This window comes from Erythrolamprus reginae, chromosome Z, assembly GCF_031021105.1.
Source record: "Erythrolamprus reginae isolate rEryReg1 chromosome Z, rEryReg1.hap1, whole genome shotgun sequence".
Taxonomy (NCBI): Eukaryota; Metazoa; Chordata; class Lepidosauria; order Squamata; family Dipsadidae; genus Erythrolamprus; species Erythrolamprus reginae.
Genome location: NC_091963.1, coordinates 45,467,268 through 45,488,311, shown reverse-complemented (window position 1 = coordinate 45,488,311; position 21,044 = coordinate 45,467,268). Strand labels below are relative to the sequence as shown.

The window sequence follows — 21,044 nt, the reverse complement described above, 5'->3', positions numbered from 1 at the left end:
TTAAGGCCATCCCTTAGATGACTTTAGCTAGACAAGTGAGAGCTTTCTCATCATTTTAGCTATGTTGGCATTAAGAAGGCTTTCTTGACAGTTGGCAAAGAATTGTTCTGGACTTGGGAAGGAATCAAGCAGTAGATTTGAGCTGATCCTATTGTTAATTATATATAATTCTGACAAAGTAAAAGTAGCAGATGGAAATGGAAGACGTTTTCAACTTTATTTTATTATTATTTCTCCCCTTCCTCAAATCCAACGTGGACAACTTTTGGAGGCAAGCTGACCCTCTGTTGAATTGTTGATTTTTTCTTTAATTCTAGATTGAATATATCCTTGATAAACTGTAATTTTGTAGCCACTTTCATTTGTCTAACTAGCCTCTGCTTCAAACAATCTATGATTATGTGTGTTTGGAAGATCCAGTCTGGTTTGAACTAAAGAATTCTCTTCTAATAATATGTTACACAGCCTTTAAGTCTCTTTTTTGGTATTGGAATGTAGTTTGATCTCATACTACTGTATTCCAGTGCAGGTAGACCTCAAGTTACAGTAGTTCATTTAGTGACTTATTACAATTTTTCCCACTTATGACCATTGCAGCATCCATATAACTATGTAATCAAAGTTTGTACACTTGACAATTGATTCATATTTAAAATAGTTGCAGTATCCCACCTTCTGACAAGCAAACTCAATGGGGAAGCCAGATTCATTTAACAACTATATTACTAACAAGAACTAAAGTCGTTCACTTAGCTGGCAGGAAAAGGTTGTAAAATGTGGCAAAATTGGCTTAACAAATATTTTACTTAGCAACAGAAATTTTGGGCTCAATTGTGGTCCTAAATTGAGGATTACCTGTATACCATTTTCCAGATTTGCTATATAGCTTGGTTAGAACCTTTTCAGCTATTGCTTGCCTTATTTATATGGGGAATTCTATCAGTTTCTGTAGGAAATGTATTTAAATATCTCCATTTTCCATTCTAAAAGTTCTGTAAAAATATCAAAGTATCCTTTTGTTACAAATAGTATGAATATTTTATATCATATCCTTCTAAAATAGGGCTAAACAATTTTGGTAGCCTGATGAGTAAAGTTAAAATGTAGATTTTATGCTTGTTTCCGAGCAGAAATTGGGTTAGGACTACTATATTCATGAATTGGATGCCATAAATAATGCAGCCAGACACGAAACAGCATTTAATTGAATGGAAACTAAGGAAGCTATTCTCCATTACCTCTTTAAGCCCTAACTTTTCCTTTGAATTATTCTCCACCTTTGCCATATTATCATTGCCACATGCTCTTAAAGTCACAACCCATCAAGAATAACCTCTAATAATTTACTTTTGCACACACACACACACACACAGGGTAACAACACTCTAGTTTTAACTTATCTTCCTTTTATTTTTAAAGAAAGCATGTTTTGTTTTCCAGCATGGGAGCTTCACTCTTAATATATTGTAAGATTTTGAAAGAAAGAAAAAAGGGGCAATGATTCAGGAATTAGCAAGGAAAGCATCCAAGTGTATGTGTAGTATGGAAACAAATCTTTATTTACATCAATATGGCAAACACTGAAACAGCATTCTTTTTTTATATTTCCCCAAATAATCCCATCTACTGCAGAATACAACTATAAAGCTAACTTATACTGATCCAAACCAGTAGATTGAACATTGGTTCCTACCTGATCCTCCATTTCATGCCCTGAACACTACAATTTCTTATCAGTACTAGTAGGTTCAGCCAGGGAGGCTGGACTGTTCCACTGCCTCTAGATCAGTGATTTTCAACCTTTTTTGAGCTGCGGCACATTTTTTACATATACAAAATCATGGGGCACATTGAGCGGGGGGGGGGGGGGGAGTGGGGGGGGGGGGGAGTGGGGGGGGGTGTAAAAAAAGTTTGGACAAAAAAATTCTTTCTTCTTTTCGCTCTATTTCTCTCCCACTTTCTCTCTTACTTCGTTCCTCTCTCTCCATCCCTCTTTCTTTGTTCCTCTTTTTTGCTCTATCTCTCCCTCCTTCCCTGCCTATCTTTCTCTCTCGCTTTCTTTCTCTCTTTCTGAGCTTCGCGGCACACCTGACTATGTCTAGCGGCACACTAGTGTGCCGCGGCACACTGGTTGAAAAACACTGCTCTAGATGACATCTAAGAGCAATTGAGGAGATGGCAAGGTAAGCTCGTCAAAGGTTGATTCATAAAATAGGGCCTCTGAAGTGTCCTGTTGAGGATTGGACTCCTTTGGCGCAGGAGGTGGGGTTTCCCAGCAAGGGGAGCCTCAGTGAAATCGCAGCATCGTAAAAACAGAGGTCCGGAGGTGAGGCTTATTAATGTAGTCTAAGACTGTATTGGCTTTTTTGCTGGCTCATATTGAAGTGTTGCTCCACTTAGACAAAGTTTCTAGATATCCGAGTTACTGCTATTGAGTCAGTTACCACTTATTCTATATCTGGGCATTTACTTTTTCTGAAATGTAAAACTTTACTTTTTTCACTATGAAATTTCATGTTTGGGATAGGTCCCAGTTTTCAAGTTAAAATCTTTTTCGATCTTAAGTCTATTTTCGAAAGTGGTGGCTATTCCTATATCTTCTGGAGTGTTGACTATTCATACAAGATGGGTGTTATTCACAAATTTGAAAAAATTCCTTCTAACTCATCTAAATAATTTATCAAGACATTGAAGCATAGGCCTAAAACAGAACCTTGAGGTATCCCACTTGATACTTCCCTTCATGTAGATGAAGTTTCCTTAAGAACTACACATTGAGTGCAGTTGATAAGTAGTATGAATTCATGATGGTGATTCCCTCTAACCCACATTTTTCTACCTTGCCTTCTACCTAGGTTGTAGTCTACATTAACAAATGCCTTATTAAAGTTCAAGTAAATGTCCACAGCGTTTTGCTGGTCCACTAATTTAGTCACTTTGTCAAAAACTGTAACAAGATTTGTTTTTGACAAACCCATGTTGATTTCTGATTATAACTTTGCTTGCCTTTAGGTGTTCATAGATTCATTGCTGATCTTTTCCAGGATCTTCCCAGGCTTTGATGTCAAGCTGATTGGTCTGTATTTTTTATCTTTTTCGAAGATGGGAATGTCAGCTTTTTTTCTCTAGTCTGGTATTTCTCGGTGCTCCAGGATCTTTGGAACATTGTGTTCAGTGGTTCTGAGATCATGTCTGCCAGCTCCTTCAGAACCCTGGATTTAATCCATCTAGACCTGTTGGATTTTAATTTGTCCAGAGTGGATAAGTATTCTATTACAAGTTTGCTTGACTTTTCTTACTTGCATTTTAAATATGTCTTTTACAGTACTGTTTTGACAGGTTGAATATCAATACAGAAGAGTTATGGAGGCTACTAACATAAACCATTTAATAACTTTTTTGACAAAAACAAGCAAAAACACAAATAATGAATAAAATGGAAAAATCAGAAAAACACAAAAATAAATTTGGAAGGGAATCTCAATAGGTATCAGGAAATAGATTTATTGAAAGGCAGTGAACTGACTATGTCTAGCAGTTTTTTTCAATGGTGTATTTTTTTATTTTTACAGTATTTCTCAGATATGAGATGAATTATAATTATTATGTTGATTTTTAAATAAAAAGTTATTATGATGAACTTAAATAATCTATTCTATTAATCCAGTAAGTACATGGAATCACTGAACTATATTAAAAACCAAATAATCTGACAATTATGTCTGACATGACAAGATTCCTTATGCTCACCCAAACAGAATAAAATTAAAGCCAGATGAATAATGCTAGTTGCATGCACTTGTACTTAAAAATTAATCACATATAGTAACCCTATTTGAAGGATCAAATTATTTAGCAATTGACTATGTGATGTACATATGTTCTATATTCGAACAGTCCTCTTTTCTGCAGTCCCATGCCTCAATTTCGTTATCTACATAAATCTATCAGGCAATCAATTAAAATAAGCATCAAATAGAGTGTAGTCACGATTTGATTACTCAACCATACATTCTGAGCTCTATAAATGTGATAACCAGGTCTGCATACTAGTCTTAAAAAATTAAATATTCAATGCAGTACAGGAGTTTTTAATGTTCATTTTCTTATTCTGCTAATTCTGGGAAACAACAAACATCTATGGGAGAAAATTACAGATTCCATGTTAACTGCCTAGTTGAAACAGGATTGTTTGGGGTTTTTTGTTTTGCAAAAAAAGCAAAATTGTTTCTATCCTTTGGTGGGTATTTTCCATAAAAAATAGCTTTCAAAACCTCTTAGCTTCCTGCAATTTGGTAAAGAAAGCACAAGAATATGAAACTATTTTATTGGTAGCCGTTTAACAGTATATACAATACAATATGCACTTTCAATTTTAAACCAAATTTTCACTTGGTCCCCTTTGAACCAATTTGTCACAAATATTAAAGACAATGGTCTTACAGACTACAGGGCAGATAAAAAATCATGCACATTTGTTATATAGAGAGCTACAAAACACTTTATTAAGGATAACTATTAACTACCAAATTTTATAAAACATTTGATTTAATATGCAGAAAGCAGTATCAAATGTTTTTGTGTAATAAAACAAAGTTAATAGCACTTGTTTTATTCCTTTAAAACATTACTTTTAAAGTAACCAAACTTATCTCAATAGGACTTTTCCACATGTATCAATTAAAATATCATACATATAATTAAGAAAAAGGGGAAAGGAGAAAATCCAAACAATTATTGTGCTTCATCCTCTGGGCAAGAATGCCAAGTTAATCGTTCTTCATAAAAAGCAATTACAATCTGAGGACATTTCACATTAGCTTCCTTAGCTAATACCAGGTCAGCTTCATCTGAGTCTTTCCTGTTTTAAGAAAGAATGTCCAATTAATATAGTAAAAACTATTTCTAATGTCAATTGAAGATACCCTAGACTTACATAGTCTTGTTTGTTTCCTACTATTATTTACAATTTATTTATTTAACAAATTTGTAAGCTGCTCATTTCATAAAAAGCAACTGGGTGATATACAATAATCCTTCCTCTTTAGCCCTGACAGTATTAGCACCATTTATGACATTTATAATCCACTATTATCCCTAAGCTCTGGGGCCTTACTAACACTTCATTTTAACTAAGCAGATGTATAAATTACATATAAACTATGATTATTATAAGACAGTTATGGCTAATCTCTAATCATAGCTCAATTGCCATGAAATTAAAATCTCCACTTTTTTCTCTGGAGTGCTACTAACATCTTTGAGTATACTGCACATTGCTTAACCCTGTGCATTTCTATTTTAAATTTTAGGCAAGCAGATTTGAATGTTTGAGTTTTGATGCTTCAAAAGAGATGCATTGAAATGTACAACAGCTCCTATGAAATATGTCATTAATTAAAAACAGGCATGTATTTTTGTATCAACACTACAGGCTAAAAAAGATGTTGCTGCCTCAATGATTTCAATTTTTATATATTTAAAAGCATCTTGTTTGATGGAATCTCAGCTTTTATATTATTTACATACGTAAGAGAATTACAGAAGTTTTAAGAACTCCTATTCTAATCATTCAAAATCTGTTAAGTTTGTGATAAGGATGGCTGATAGCTAATTTTGACTAGATTCTAAATGAATAGGATTGAAATGGTAATTTATGAATAGAGTTACCAATTTTTGGTACCAATTACCAAGATTTAATGAGAATTAATCACTAAAGGAAGTGTAACGTGCTCCAAAAAACAAGTAGAAAATGAGGCTGTTGTTGTGTTATCCCAGATTCTTGTCTTATACAATAATTAATAACTTTGGATATAGTAATATTACAAGTCAGATTGTTTACCTGTGTTAAAGTTAAAATACATTTTCTGATTTCTTAAATAGTATGGTATGATTGATCAACACTAAAAAAGAAAAACGAACCTAGCAATATTTCTTGATTATTGGCTAATTTGTAGTAACAGAAAAAACAATATTTAAGTTTAATTGAAGCCACATTGTAAATCAAATATTCTTGACTACTGCTCACCATTTCATAAGGAACATAAGTTCTCCACTGCTATCTGTGGCTCCAATTATCCGTTCAGGATCAAGACCTCGTGCAAATCCCCTGGGTTTATCAACCTGTTGGAGTAAATATTTAGAAAATTATAAATCCTTCTATTATCTTCTGATTTATAGAAAAAAGAACAGCATATGATCTATCAATACATTCAAATTAGTATAAAAGAGCTAGCCTATGGACCACATACATTTCTCAAAGATGATTTGCAATCTGCTGCAAATCCTGCCCCAAGTTTTAAGCATCCTGTTGACCAGCTTTTTCTTATTATCATCTTTCACAGAAGTTCAATATTACCATTGTCCATTCTGAGGTATCCAAGTTACAAATCTTTTACCAAGAAATTTCCCAGGAATGAATGAATTAATTGTAATAAAGTATCTTCAGAAACAGGATTGCTGAAGAAACTGGGAGCACATAGAGAAATCTGGCATATGTGTATGTAAAAAAGGATTAAAATTGTAAAATAGAGCATTATGCCTGTGACATATATGTTAGGAATGACCCATGAAAACTGAACCTTTAAAAAGGGACTAAGACATGACTATCCCTGGTATATATGATCCTCCCTTGCCTTTTCTCTATTCAGATCTGAATATCTGTTTATAATATTTTCATTAACTTACAGAATCCCTCTTTTTCTTTGATTTGCTGTCCTCAGATTCACTATCTGAAAGGGATTTTCTTTTGGTACCTTCTGTTTTTTCTTTACCAGCTTTCTGAGAATTCAGAAAAGCTTCTATTAACTCTGGACAATCCAAATTTTCTTCAGGCTCCCATGTGTTATCAGCACTAAAAAAACAATTTGGTAAGAACAAAAAGTAAAAATCTGTTATCAGAGCTAAATCTGAAAGTCCACAAATTATAGTTACACATGAAAATCCAGATTATCTACTTAATTCCTAAAACAATTCTACTGTTTTCTAAACCTATTTCTGTAGGCTAATTTCTAGACTAGCTAGCTAAACCAAATTGAAACTATACTGGGTAATTTTTTCAGTCAAAATGTACTAATTATATTATAGAATGTGACATGCAATTCCCAGCCAGTGAATTTGCAGTCAACTATTATTGCTAAAATTTGACAATGGCAATCTTTCAGATTCTGACACACATACACCATTTTCTAAAAGAAAAAAAGTTTAAAAAAAAAACACACAGAGAAATCCCGGGGGGAGGGGGGGGGGAATATAACAGACCCTTAACAGTATTCCTTCATTTCATTCAAAAATATAATTTGAGGCCATCTGGTTACTGAAACATTACTCTTCTACACACGGAACAATGCAGCATCATGTAATATGACAATCTGAGAAAATCTGAGAACAATTTTTTAAAGCAGAAAATTGAATTCTAGAGTATTTACCCCTTGTTTTCATTTCCTGAAAAGCTACAGTATATTGTAACTCAATATTATAAAGCATTTACAGTAAACAGTAAGAAAAAGTTAGTCAATTATCATGTCAACTTTTAAACACTCTTCTGATTTGAGTAATTTAATGTGCCATAAATGAGCATTATACTTTGATAGCATGAACTCATAAATTGTCTGCATTCTTCCCTACAGTTGAAGAATATTCCTGGAAGAAATATTAAAGCTTTAACAGAACACACTAGAAAATAAATCCTTTGAATAAAATGATGCTGACTTCTTAGCAAACATGCTTAGTATTGCATTGTATACTGAATACCTCCAGCAGACAGATTATTCATAGGCTATACAACTAAAGCACAATCCAGTAGAAAATGCAGCATTTACCAAAACTCTACTGATATTAAGCAGAAAAATCAGTTTTACATTAAAATACCCTGTCCATTCAGAGTACCAGTATATGAACTTTGGTGATAGCAATCTTTTCATACCATATCTTTGTAGAATTTTTCAATTTAACACTGATACTGAAAATATTTTAGAAAAAAATGTATCAAGTTCCTTACTCAGTAAATCCCTTCCACTTTAAGAAGTATTCCACCTTGCCATTAACTACACGCCGATCCAGGACTTTTTCCACAACAAATTCTTCAGGTTCTGCTTCTTCAACTTTTTTACCTTTGCCATTCTGTTTCTTTCCCATTTTATGCTATAAAACAAAATCATTTGCATACATACATTATTTCAACTAAGCAGAAATGTTCATACTCTTTTCAGCAAGATCTAGAATTATTTTAAGCAACAGCTTTTGAGGTCCATACGTTCCTTATCCATTTCTTATTCCAACATTCTAAATATTTTATTCAGAAGTGTTGTTACCTATTCCATTTTTATCTTTAAAAAAAAAAACCTTGTGAACAAAAGGCAAAGGAAACAAATTTGGGATAAATGCTAGAAAGAGAAAAGAAGCTACCAGAGTTAGCACCCATAGATTGCAATGTTTAACAGCAATCAGCAGCAGCTAAAAGCAGTTTTGAAGCTTACAGTTGCTAGGTATGAAACATTTATCTTATCATTACATACACGCATCATTTCAATTTCATTAGTCATTGAAGACTATATACATTCAAAAGTTCTTGACTGACACAAACAATTTTTGTATCAGCAATGTTAGCACCAATGAACTTAATCAACCTCAAGAAGTTTTAAAAGGTTGAAAATGGCTTTAAATTAAATTCCATACAAAAACATATAGCAGCCAATTATTATATAGCAAGTTCATCCACATCATCCTCAAAGCATTTCAACTTCAATAAACACAGTTCAGCAAGATGTTATTCTCTATAAGCATTGTCTTAAAATCAGTTTATTATTGTAATGCTAGAAGTACTTGCAATTCTATTAGAAACAAATGCACAACCTGGTCATAATTTTGAATGCAATCCACTAGAGGGGAGAATATTCTAGATTTAGTTTTTACAAATGGGAATCGGGTTTCAGAGGTCAAGGTGGGAGAAAATTTAGGTTGCAGCGACCATCTATGTTTGTGGTTTGATGTAAAAACTGATTGTGAGCAATCTTATACTGCAACCAAAGTATTGGATTTCAGAAAAACAAATTTTAATGCAATGGGGGAATATTTAAATAATGAATTAAAGGGGAGGGATAAAATGGCAGGAGCGAGCACCCAGTGGACTGTATTAAAAAAGGCCATCTTAAAAGCCACAAGACTTTATGTAAAGCAAGTAACTAAAGGTAAAAGGAAGAAGAAACCGCTATGGTTTAGCAATGATGTAAGGGCTATAGTCAATGAAAAAAAGGCTGCCTATAGGAGGTATAAAGAGTCTGGAAGTATAGCTGATAGAGAGGTGTATAAAATGAGACAGAAGGAGGCGAAACAGATAATATATGCTGCTAAAGCCTCAAAAGAGGAAGAAATAGCAAAATCTGTAAAGAAGGGGGATAAAACCTTCTTCAGATATATTAGTGATAGGAAGAAGAAAAACTGCAGCATCACAAAGCTTAGTACCGGGAATAATACATGCATTAATGGGAATAAGGAGATCGCTGACCATTTCAATAGCTACTTCTGTTCAGTTTTCTCAAAGGACACCTTACAAAATAATACTATAGAGGGATATAGCATTGCTTCCAGCTGTACGGATTCAGCTCCAGTGATCTTAGAAGCCGATGTCTTAGAAGAACTTGAAAGATTAAAGATAAATAAGGCAATGGGTCCAGATGGCATCCATCCCAGAGTTCTTAAAGAACTCAGATCTGTCATTGCTACCCCCCTGACTGATTTGTTTAACCAATCCCTGTTAACAGGAGATGTTCCTGAGGATTGGAGAATGGCCAGTGTTGTGCCTATCCACAAGAAGGGCAGTAGAGAAGAAGCTGGAAACTACAGGCCAGTTAGCTTGACATCAGTTGTAGTTAAAATGATGGAGACTCTACTCAAAAAGAGGATAAATCAGCATCTAAAAAACAATAACTTATTGGACCCAAATCAGCATGGCTTTACTGAAGGCAAATCGTGTCAGACTAATCTCATTGAGTTCTTTGACTATGTCACAAAGGTGTTGGATCAAGGTGGTGCCGTGGATATTGCCTATCTGGACTTCAGCAAAGCCTTTGATACGGTTCCACATAAAGAGCTGATAGATAAATTAGTGAAGATTGGACTTAATCCCTGGATAGTTCAGTGGATTTCAAGCTGGCTGAAGCATAGACATCAGAGAGTTATTGTTAATGGCGAGTATTCTGAGCAGAGACAGGTTACAAGCGGTGTGCCACAAGGGTCTGTTCTGGGTCCTATTCTTTTTAATATGTTTGTGAGTGACATAGGGGAAGGTTTGGTAGGGAAGGTTTGCCTATTTGCCGATGACTCTAAAGTGTGCAATAGGGTTGATATTCCTGGAGGGGTCTGTAATATGGTAAATGATTTAGCGTTACTAGATAAATGGTCAAAGCAATGGAAACTGCAGTTTAATGTTTCCAAATGTAAAATAATGCACTTGGGGAAAAGGAATCCTAAATCTGAGTATTGCATTGGCAGTTCTGTGTTAGCAAAAACTTCAGAAGAGAAGGATTTAGGGGTAGTGATTTCTGACAGTCTCAAAATGGGTGAGCAGTGTGGTCGGGCAGTAGGAAAGGCAAGTAGGATGCTTGGCTGCATAGCTAGAGGTATAACAAGCAGGAAGAGGGAGATTGTGATCCCCTTATATAGAGCGCTGGTGAGACCACATTTGGAGTACTGTGTTCAGTTCTGGAGACCTCACCTACAAAAAGATATTGACAAAATTGAACGGGTCCAAAGACGGGCTACAAGAATGGTGGAAGGTCTGAAGTATAAAACGTATCAGGAAAGACTTAATGAACTCAATCTGTATAGTCTGGAAGACAGAAGGAAAAGGGGGGACATGATCGAAACATTTAAATATGTTAAAGGGTTAAATAGGGTTCAGGAGGGAAGTGTTTTTAACAGGAAAGTGAACACAAGAACAAGGGGACACAATCTGAAGTTAGTTGGGGGAAAGATCAAAGGCAACATGAGAAAGTATTATTTTACTGAAAGAGTAGTAGATCCTTGGAACAAACTTCCAGCAGACGTGGTTGGTAAATCCACAGTAACCGAATTTAAACATGCCTGGGATAAACATATATCCATTGTAAGATAAAATACAGGAAATAGTAAAAGGGCAGACTAGATGGACCATGGGGTCTTTTTCTGCCATCAGTCTTCTATGTTTCTATGTTCAAATTAGGCAATACAATGACAGTAGAGGGACAACACTGAGCCTCTCAAAAATATGAGAAAAATCGGCTAAGAGAAACAATGCTAAAGCTTCTCGATTTCTAGTTTCATGAATTTCAAAACAGGGCCAAAACTTTTTCTTTAGAACTGTTCATATGACATCTTTTGAAAATGAAGAGAATCAAAATGTTTTGAAATCAATGAGTTTCTTTCAATTCTGACCAACTTTAATAAAGGCTAATGCTAAATACTTGATTCACTAAGACTAACAAAACCATGTATAAATGAGTGATCAACATTTCTAAAAAATATCTAAATGAAGAAAGATGATTATTGCTTTAATGGGATGACAATTTTGAGAAAATTGGAATACAGTAATACCTCATGATACGAACTTAATTGGTGAAAGGAGGAGGTTCGTAAGGTGAAAAGTTCGTAACATGAAACAAAGTTTCTCATAGGAATCAATGGAAAAGCGATTAATCCGTGCAAGCCCAAAATTCACCCCTTTTGCCTCATTTCCGCCGGCATTCGGATTTTGTTCGGGTGTGGGTGGAGGGGGGGAGACGGGGGGAGACAGCGCAGGCTGCCCGGAGGGAGCCTCGTGGGTGGATTAATGGAAAAGTCAACAGTTACTGTCCGGCTTGCAATGACTGGAAGAGAAGGGAGGGAAACGCACGGGCGGTTTGTACGTGCGTCTTCTCTGATTTCCTCCCTCCCTCCTTCCCCCTCTCCCTTCTGGCCTCCCTCCTCCTCCTCCTCCTGTATTCCGCCTCCCTCCCAGCCTCCGAGCCACATTCTCCGCGCCGCCGGCCGGCTGTCATCTTCTAAAGAAGCAAGAAGAGGAGGAGGAGCTGGGCGCCTTCCTCCGCCACCACCGGCGCCCAGCTCCTCCTCCTCTTCTTGCTTCTTTAGAAGATGACAGCCGGCCGCGCGGAGACTGGGGATGGTGTGCGTGTGTGAAAAGGGTCAGCGGGAGAACTGGGGGGAGCCGTGGCCACTGCCCCGTGGAAGGGACCCGGCTGGGAAGCTCCCGAAGGTGTGGGCTGGGGTCTTTCCGGGAGAGCAAGCAGCCCAAAGCCGAAAGAAACGCGTGGAGGCTTGTAAACAAAAGGCAGAACTTTCGGCTTCTGGGTGGATGGGAGGAGCTACAGCCCAGCGGCATTTTACATTGATTCCTCCGGCCGCTTAGCTCCTCCCATCCACCCAAAAGCTGAAAGTTCTGCTCTTATTTACCAGCGTTTCTTTCAGCTTTGGGAGAAATTAAGCAGCAGGGAGATTTTACCAGCCCAGCCACTTAGCTCCTCCCATCCACCCAGAAGCTGCAAGTTCTGCCTTTTATTTACCAGCGTTTCTTTCAGCTTTGGGAGAAATTAAGCAGCACGGAGATTTTGCTAGCCCAGCCACTTAACTCCTCCCATCCACCCAGAAGCTGAAAGTTCTGCCTTTTATTTACCAGCGTTTCTTTCAGCTTTGGGAGAAACTAAGCAGCAGGGAGATTTTACCAGCCCAGCCACTTAGCTCCTCCCATCCACCCAAAAGCTGCAAGTTCTGCCTTTTATTTACCAGCGTTTCTTTCAGCTTTGGGAGAAACTAAGCAGCAGGGAGATTTTGCTAGCCCAGCCACTTAACTCCTCCCATCCACCCAGAAGCTGAAAGTTCTGCCTTTTATTTACCAGCGTTTCTTTCAGCTTTGGGAGAAACTAAGCAGCCGGGAGATTTTACCAGCCCAGCCACTTAGCTCCTCCCATCCACCCAAAAGCTGCAAGTTCTGCCTTTTATTTACCAGCGTTTCTTTCAGCTTTGGGAGAAATTAAGCAGCAGGGAGATTTTACCAGCCCAGCCACTTAGCTCCTCCCATCCACCCAGAAGCTGCAAGTTCCGCCTTTTATTTACCAGCGTTTCTTTCAGCTTTGGGAGAAATTAAGCAGCAGGGAGATTTTACCAGCCCAGCCACTTAGCTCCTCCCATCCACCCAGAAGCTGCAAGTTCTGCCTTTTATTTACCAGCGTTTCTTTCAGCTTTGGGAGAAATTAAGCAGCAGGGAGATTTTACCAGCCCAGCCACTTAGCTCCTCCCATCCACCCAGAAGCTGAAAGTTCTGCCTTTTATTTACCAGCGTTTCTTTCAGCTTTGGGAGAAATTAAGCAGCACGGAGATTTTGCTAGCCCAGCCACTTAACTCCTCCCATCCACCCAGAAGCTGAAAGTTCTGCCTTAGGTGCCTCTTCCACACACCCTCGCCGCCCCCAGCCTCTGCGCCGCCGCCCGACTTTCAACTTGTAAAGAAATGAGAAGACAAGGAGGAGCTGGGTGCCGATGGCGGCGGAGGAAGGCAAATGCTGCCCGAAGGCTGGGAGGGAGGCGGAATACAGGAGGAGGAATAGGAGGGAGGCAGGGAGGAAATTCCGGAAATGACAGTCACAAGGCAGGGAAATCCCTGCTGCAGTAAGAGAGCACAAGGTAGAGCGCATGCGCAGTAGGAGAGCCCACGCCCCCGGCTCGGGTTCGTAAGGTGAAAATGGTTCTTAAGACAAGGCAAACAAATCATGAACCCCGGGTTCGTATCACGAAATGTTCGTAAGACGAGGGGTTCGTATCATGAGGTACCACTGTATATTCTTTATCCGTATAACTTAAAATGTTGGGAATATACCACAAAAAACCCCTCAGAAGTTTCAACATACACAAATGGCATTTTACTGTCTTCCCAATCCCTCTATATATACACAATTATATTCCCACTCCAAAATCATTTATTTCCAACCATATTTTAGCATTCATTTTTATTTATAATAATTCTGTATTAATTCAAATCTATCAAGTTAAGCTAATATGTCAAACTGACATTCAGTATTTCCAGTTTTGGCAAAGATTGAGAGGCCACAATAGTGCTATCTTTTCTAGACTAAGGTAAACTAGTATGTCAAACTGACATACAAGTATTTGCATCCTTGGCAAAGATTGTACTAAACAGGGATAAGCAAAGTAGAATCTTCTGTGACATGTGGTTGGCTCAGGAATTCTGGGAATTGAAGTCCACAAGTCATAGAAGAGCCACCTTTGCCTATCCTTGTATTAAGAAAAAGCACCAAGGAATAGGTTTTTATTCTTCTCACAAAAGTACAATCCTATTTTCACTTAGCTGATATATTAAAAAACATACATGATTACGAATAAATCACCCTATTTCCTAAACTACATAAAAATATGAGATGTACATCACAGGATTTGTGGAAAATACTGGCATCAGAATCGATATATTTTTATTTAATATAAACAGCATTTTTACAGATTCTAGTTCAAGTGTTTCAAAATTATTAGCCAAAGTAGATGCAAAGTACACTTTAAAGAAATAAATTATATTCTGGGTCCTCCTTCTACATCTGAAGCAAATTATCTCTACAAATAGCAATATTATACTAAAGACACTAAAAAGGATATACTGTATTCCAGCAATATGGATTCTGAAATAACTAGACTTTCTTCAAGGAATGACTAAAATGGACATTGCTTCATCTTTTTAGTGCAAACTCTCCCACTCAATAAACCATACCAATCCTTGTAGAATTAAGTTCCATTGTTTTTAATTGGGACATGCCCAAGACAACTGCAGTCCTATTTACATTTTTCTGGACGGAAGCCCTTAAAATCAAAGGAGATTCATACTGGGGGTGAACAGAGAAGACAGGAACAGACAGATAGGAATAGTAAGATTTGAAGTTAAATTAAGCTATTGATTATATGAAAGAAATGAATGTTATAGATGTATTTTTATGTTATGTGTGGTATTGTTATGAGATAATTGACCCCTAAGGAAGTGGACAAGGCCATGGGAGTGATGAGTGCTCCCACTTGTCTGCTGGGTCCGTGTCCCTCCTGGCTGGTTTCAGCAAGCAGGGAGGTGATATAAGGCTGGGTCCAGGTGGGGATTAACACATCCTTAAGAAGGGTTCTTCCCATAACTGCTAAAGGAGGCTATGTTGAGAACCCTTCTCAAGAAGCCTTCCCTGGATCCAGCAATATTGAACAACTATTGTCCAGTTTTCAACCTGCCCTTCGTGGGCAAGGTTGTGGAAAAAGTGGTGGTGCTCCAGCTCCTGAGATCACTGGATGAAGCAGATTATCTAAATTCATTCATCAGGCTTCAGGCCCAGCTACAACACAGAAACTGCTTTGATTGCACTAAAAGAGGACCTCTGCGGAGCCTGGGATAGGGGACACTCCTCTATCTTGGTGCTTCTTGATCTCTCAGGGGCTTTCAATACCATTAAACATCATATCCTTCTGCAATGACTAGGGGGGTTAGGAGTGGGAGGTACCATTTTACAGTGGTTCTCCTACTACTTATCTGGTTGTTCGCAATTGGTGTTAGTGAGTGGGAGGATAGAGGTTGACCCCTAGATCCTTCCTTTGTCAGGTGCCTCAGGGGTCAGTCCTCTCTCCTCTCCAATACCTACATGAAACCACTGGGTGAGATCATCCACCGGCATGGGGTGAGGTATCATCAATGTGCTGATATCAAGCTTTACGTCTTCACCCCATGCCTGTTCAGCGAAGCGATGGATGTGATGTGCTGGTGCATGGAGGCTGTGAGGGTCTGGATGGGAGTCAACAGACTCAAACTCAACCTGAGTAGATATGGGTGATGCCTCTAAAGGCACAACTGTCCGTCTCTGGTCCTAGAGGAGGAAACATTAACTCCCTCAGATTGGCCCTGCAATCTGGGGGGGGTCCTCCTAGATCCATAGCTGAGCCCGGATCAACATCTCTCAGCTCTGGCTAGGGGGCACAGCTGCAGCCCTTTCTGAATAGGAGACTCTCATGGTCACTCGTGCCCTTATCGTCTCTCGGTTTGACTACTATGATGCACTCTACGTGGGGCTATCCCTGAAAAGCATTTGGAGACTACAACTGGTACAAAATACAGCTGCGCGAGATATTATGGGTTTAACCAGATACACCAATACAGTGAACCCTCGATCATCGCGAGGGTTCCGTTCCAGGACCCCACGCAATGATCGATTTTTAGCGAAGTAGCGGTGCGGAAGTAAAAACACCATCTGCGCGTGCGCAGATGGTGTTTTTGCTTCCACTGCCGCCCGCCCTTCGCCCACCCCGTTGCTCGCGCCTGGGGTGCGCGCGCGTTTGGGGACTCCCTATATCCGCTCCCCAGCTGGGGAGCGGATCTAGGGAGTCCCCACCGTGCGCGCGTTGCTGGGGAAAGCGCGCGCGTTTGGGGACTCCCTAGATCCGCTCCCCAGCTGGGGAGCGGATCTAGGGAGTCCCCACCGCGCGCGCGTTGCTGGGGAAAGCACGCGCGTTTTTGCTTCCACTGCCGCCCGCCCTTCGCCCACCCCGTTGCTCGCGCCTGGGGTGCGCGCGCGTTTGGGGACTCCCTATATCCGCTCCCCAGCTGGGGAGCGGATCTAGGGAGTCCCCACCGCGCGCGCGTTGCTGGGGAAAGCACGCGCGTTTGCTGGGGAAAGCGCGCGCGTTTGGGGACTCCCTAGATCCGCTCCCCAGCTGGGGAGCGGATCTAGGGAGTCCCCAAACGCGCGCGCTTTCCCCAGCTGGGGAGCGGAGCTGGGATGTCCCCAAGCGCGTGCCGCCCGCCCGCCCACGCCGTTGCTCGCGCCGCCGCTGGGGTCTTACGGGGGCAAGAGGGGGAAGACCCAGGGAAGCCTCTGCCCGGCGGGGAAACTCCACCATCTATGCATGCGTGGAAGGGCACGCATGCGCAGATGGTGGAGTTTACTTCCTGGTTGAAAACTCGCGAAATAGCCCTTTCGCGATACTTGAACACGCGAAACTCGAGGGTTCACTGTATAACACGGATACTCCGCAAGCTGCATTGGTTGCAGATTGGTCTCCGAATGCAATTCAAGGTGTTCATTATCCCCTTTAAAGCCCTATATGGCTTAGGACCAGACTATCTGATCAGACTATCTTCAGGATCGCCTTCTGCCGCATACCTCACAGTGACCAATAAGAGCCTATTGAGTTGGCCTTCTGTAGGTCCCATCAGCCAAACAATGTCAACTGACCGGGCCCGTAGGAAAAGGCCTTCTCTGGGGCGCTCCAACTGTATGGAATTAACTGCCTCTGGTTATTCACACTCTTCCCACCTTATCAGCCTTCTGTAAAGCCGGGAAGACTTGGTTCTTCCAGCAGGCCTGGAGCTGTTGAATGAATGGAATCCTAGATTGGCTAGGAATGTAAGTTAGAGTATGGCTGGGTTTTTATTAATGATTTTATGCTATTTTATGTTTTATTCTGTTTTTTAATATATTATTCTTATTCATTGGAAGCCACTCATGAGTACTTTGGGAGTTGGGCGGCATACAAGAACAATCAATCAACTGTCCCCAGAGAGCCGCACTATCTCCTCCCTACCAGTCTTCCAGAAAGCTGTTAAGACCTGGCTTTCCGGCAGGCCTAGAATTTAGAATAAGAGTGATTGTAATGTATGCATGTTTTTTAAATGATATTATTGCTTTTATCGTACTGCTGATTTGATTGTTGTTTTTTTTACTTTTTTTAACTATTGTTGTATTTATAACTGTTGTCAGCTGCTCTGAGTCCATTTCAGAATGAGCAGCACATAAATACAATAAACACAATAAACAGACACACAATAAATAATAAAATAAAACGTAGAAAAAAAATTAAAAAATTCATACTGAAACAAATTCTAAGAATCAACTAAATATTGGATCCTTGCTACTCTCTGAGTTTGGCTGTTTTCTTGCAGATGTTTCATTACCTAGACTAGGTAACATCATTGGTATAAGTATAGTAGCATAAGAAGTTTAGTTTGCTCAGTTAAGTGGCAGTGAACAGGCTAGTGGACAGACAGACTTGCCCTGTCATATATTGGGGGAGGGGTGTATGTCTTAAAGGCACTTTACTATTAGCTTGTTTGGCAGTTCTTTGATTAGGGTATTTTTACTTGATTGATGGTCTGTTTTTAATCTTTGGAACTAATCTATGCTTATCTGGGTGCTGATTGCTGGTAGGAAGATGTTTTGTTCTTGTTCTCTTTTTGGCTTGTTGATTGTTTCTTTTGCATAGTATAGACACTGGTTATATGCTTATTGTCAGAATGCTAGGCTTCTAGAATTTCCTTGGTTTTGGCTTGGTCTAGAATGGTCAATTTTCCTGTTGAACCTATGGTGTTTGCGGATGCCAATTTTCTGTCTGTTTGCCCTGTTGCAGTCATTATACCATCGGTGATGGTGAACCTATTTTTGCTTGTTTATCAAAAAGGCATGCATGACCACATCCATAATGCAATCCCCCCCCCCCCCCATGCATGCACACAGACCTTACTGAAGCCTCCAGATTTCTGGTAGGTCTGTTGTGCAATTTTTTGTCTTCCACAGGCTTCAAGAAAGTCTGCAGAGTATCTGGATGGCATAAAATGGGCCCAAAGGGCCTATTGGACGTTCGGGGGCCTGGGAAAGGCAAAAAAAAATGGCCCATTTGTTTCCAAACTTCCAGTTGGTCCTTTGGGTCCATTTTTCGCCATCCACCATACCATTTCCTGAAGCTTGGGAAGGGCGAAAATGGCCTCCCTTGTCCTCCAGGAGGCAAAAAACCAGCTACCCAGCATGCATATGTTTGTTGGAGCTGACATAGGATAACACCACACATGCCCTCAGATATGGCTCCACATGCCATCTGTGGCACGCATGCTATAGATTTGCCATCACAGCTCTAATGCATGCTTTTTCTTTTGAGTCTGCTGGGTCTTTCAGTTTAGTTGGGATGTTTTGAAGGGCTTGAGTGATTCCATGGAGTTGTAGCTGTCTTTTGGTAGTTTCTGAGATATTCTTGATGTATGACACAGTTACACTTTGTAGCCTTGTGCTGTATTGGGTTGAGTGTCATGCACTTTTTGATAATGGTAGACATCAAAGCCACAATTTCAACTTTGACCATCCTAAACCAACCCAAGTTAAAAAAATCTAGGAAATTTCTATGCAAGACATAATCAACAAGCCAACAGGGGAACAATTGAAAATACCTCCCCATCAACAATCAGAAACACTGATTAACTACAAGATTAATGTCAGACCAACAATCAATAAACAATATCCCAATCTATGAACTGCCAAACATGTCAATAGTAAATGGCCCAACTAAAGAACCTCTAAAATCCCACATGGACAAGAGCAAATCATTAAAATTTAGATTGAAAGCAAAACCCATTCCTTCACTAGCAGTGATGTTATCTAATTTTGGTAATCAAATGTTTGCAAGAAAACAACCAAGTTCAAAGAGCACCCCTTATTTCAACCCCAAGCTACAAATATTCTGGCTTAGCAGATAATAGCCCTTGCCCACTGATTCTCATCATCAGTAATGCTCGCTGTTCTAATACATTATCTTCCCATGATCTAATTCTTACAAAAGGAAATAGGAGATTGACAGTCTCAGGAACTATACTAGATAAATATCTGAAATACAATTTTTTCTAAACTAATATGTTTTGCATTAATTTGGTTGGTTTGGTATCTGTTTCTTTAGTTTTATAGCCTGTATAATAACTTAAACAACTCAGCAAGGAACAATGCTTGGCTGACCTTAAAAACTAAGCAGAATCAGGCCTCAATACTTGAATGGGAAGCTGGAAGGTCAAAAAAATATCCAAAAGAACAGCAAGGGCAAAGCACTGCATGGACATTCCACTAAGTCATCAACAGAACTTGGAAGAGATTTTATATAAGATTTACACAAGTATTGCTGTTCAATAAGAGAAATAAATTAAGTTTATAACCACATTATTGAAACTCTATTTCCCAACAAATATGGATTATATACTTTCTCATGCAGAAATGAACCAACATAGCAAGTTGTTGGAGCCAGAATATGCATAATTTTGAGATGTCTTATTTTTAGTTATGCTGTGGAGGAGAGATGTGGATGTATCTTTTGCACAGATGCCAACAATAAATCTAAAAAAATAAGGTAAAATCCTTACAAATTTTAGATGGTCAAGAACTTACCAATGTAGATTTAGTGGTGGTCATTTTTATTGAAGACTTGCTGAACTTTTACTAGAAAAATGCATGACAAAAGGAATGTTGCATTATATAAAGGCATCTTAATACAAATATAGTTCTTTTTCTATTCAATTACTTAGATATACATATACACACATCATTAACAAAGACTGAAATTGTGTTTCTGTTATCCTATGTATTATTTGGACTTTCCTAAGATCTACCTTAGTTTTTCAGGACCTGGTATATCATACATGCTAATCTGAATGCTAAACTGAACACAATTTTATAGGATAATCTTATTTTCAAAACCTTAAGACAATGTGCTATAACAAAATATATTTTGAAGAGTAAGATGCAACATTATACAACTTATTTCAATGAACAGCATTGAATTTATTTCAATGAATAGTAAATGATCATTAAAAAGGATTTCAGAATTATATCTGCCTAAGGTACCGCTACAACCGTGCAACATAAAATATGGTAATTATAATATAACTTTAACTTAATATATAAGCCATTGGACGTCTGCAACTCGGTCGTCGTCGAATTTCTCTAAAATTTAAAATTCGGAATGATTTCTTTGCAAACCTATAAAGAACATAAGTCATGAGATTCAGCAAAGAAAAAAACAAAACAAAAACCAAGACACAAAGCCTGGCATCTCCCTGAGGCGATTTCACGGCGTTTTAGGCCACTGAGAACCTGCGCCGTGTTTTCCATTTTAAAATAAATGGACGCGCGATTAAGAAACGCCTGCCGTAAAGGAAAACAGTTCAGGCCGCCCTTAAGCACGAGGCACGCAAACTAAGGCCGGTGGGAGGGAAATGAATGATCCCGGGTG

General features: G+C 39.0%; 1 protein-coding gene across 5 annotated transcripts in view; it reads right to left on the bottom strand.

Annotated features, from left to right (window-relative positions):
• Positions 1 to 3,484: 3,484 nt before the first annotated feature.
• Positions 3,485 to 21,044, bottom strand: part of CBX3 (chromobox 3) — a 387,393-nt gene continuing 369,833 nt past the window's right edge. For all 5 annotated transcript variants that reach the window (XM_070729074.1, XM_070729071.1, XM_070729072.1 and 2 more), the window contains exons 2-6: positions 20,201 to 20,251; positions 8,000 to 8,142; positions 6,688 to 6,853; positions 6,029 to 6,123; positions 3,485 to 4,861 (exon numbers count right to left, since the gene is read on the bottom strand). In XM_070729074.1, the coding sequence (XP_070585175.1) occupies positions 4,735 to 4,861; positions 6,029 to 6,123; positions 6,688 to 6,853; positions 8,000 to 8,142; positions 20,201 to 20,224 (555 nt within the window). In that variant the 5' untranslated portion in view covers positions 20,225 to 20,251 and the 3' untranslated portion in view covers positions 3,485 to 4,734. The remainder of the gene's footprint in view (positions 4,862 to 6,028; positions 6,124 to 6,687; positions 6,854 to 7,999; positions 8,143 to 20,200; positions 20,252 to 21,044) is intronic.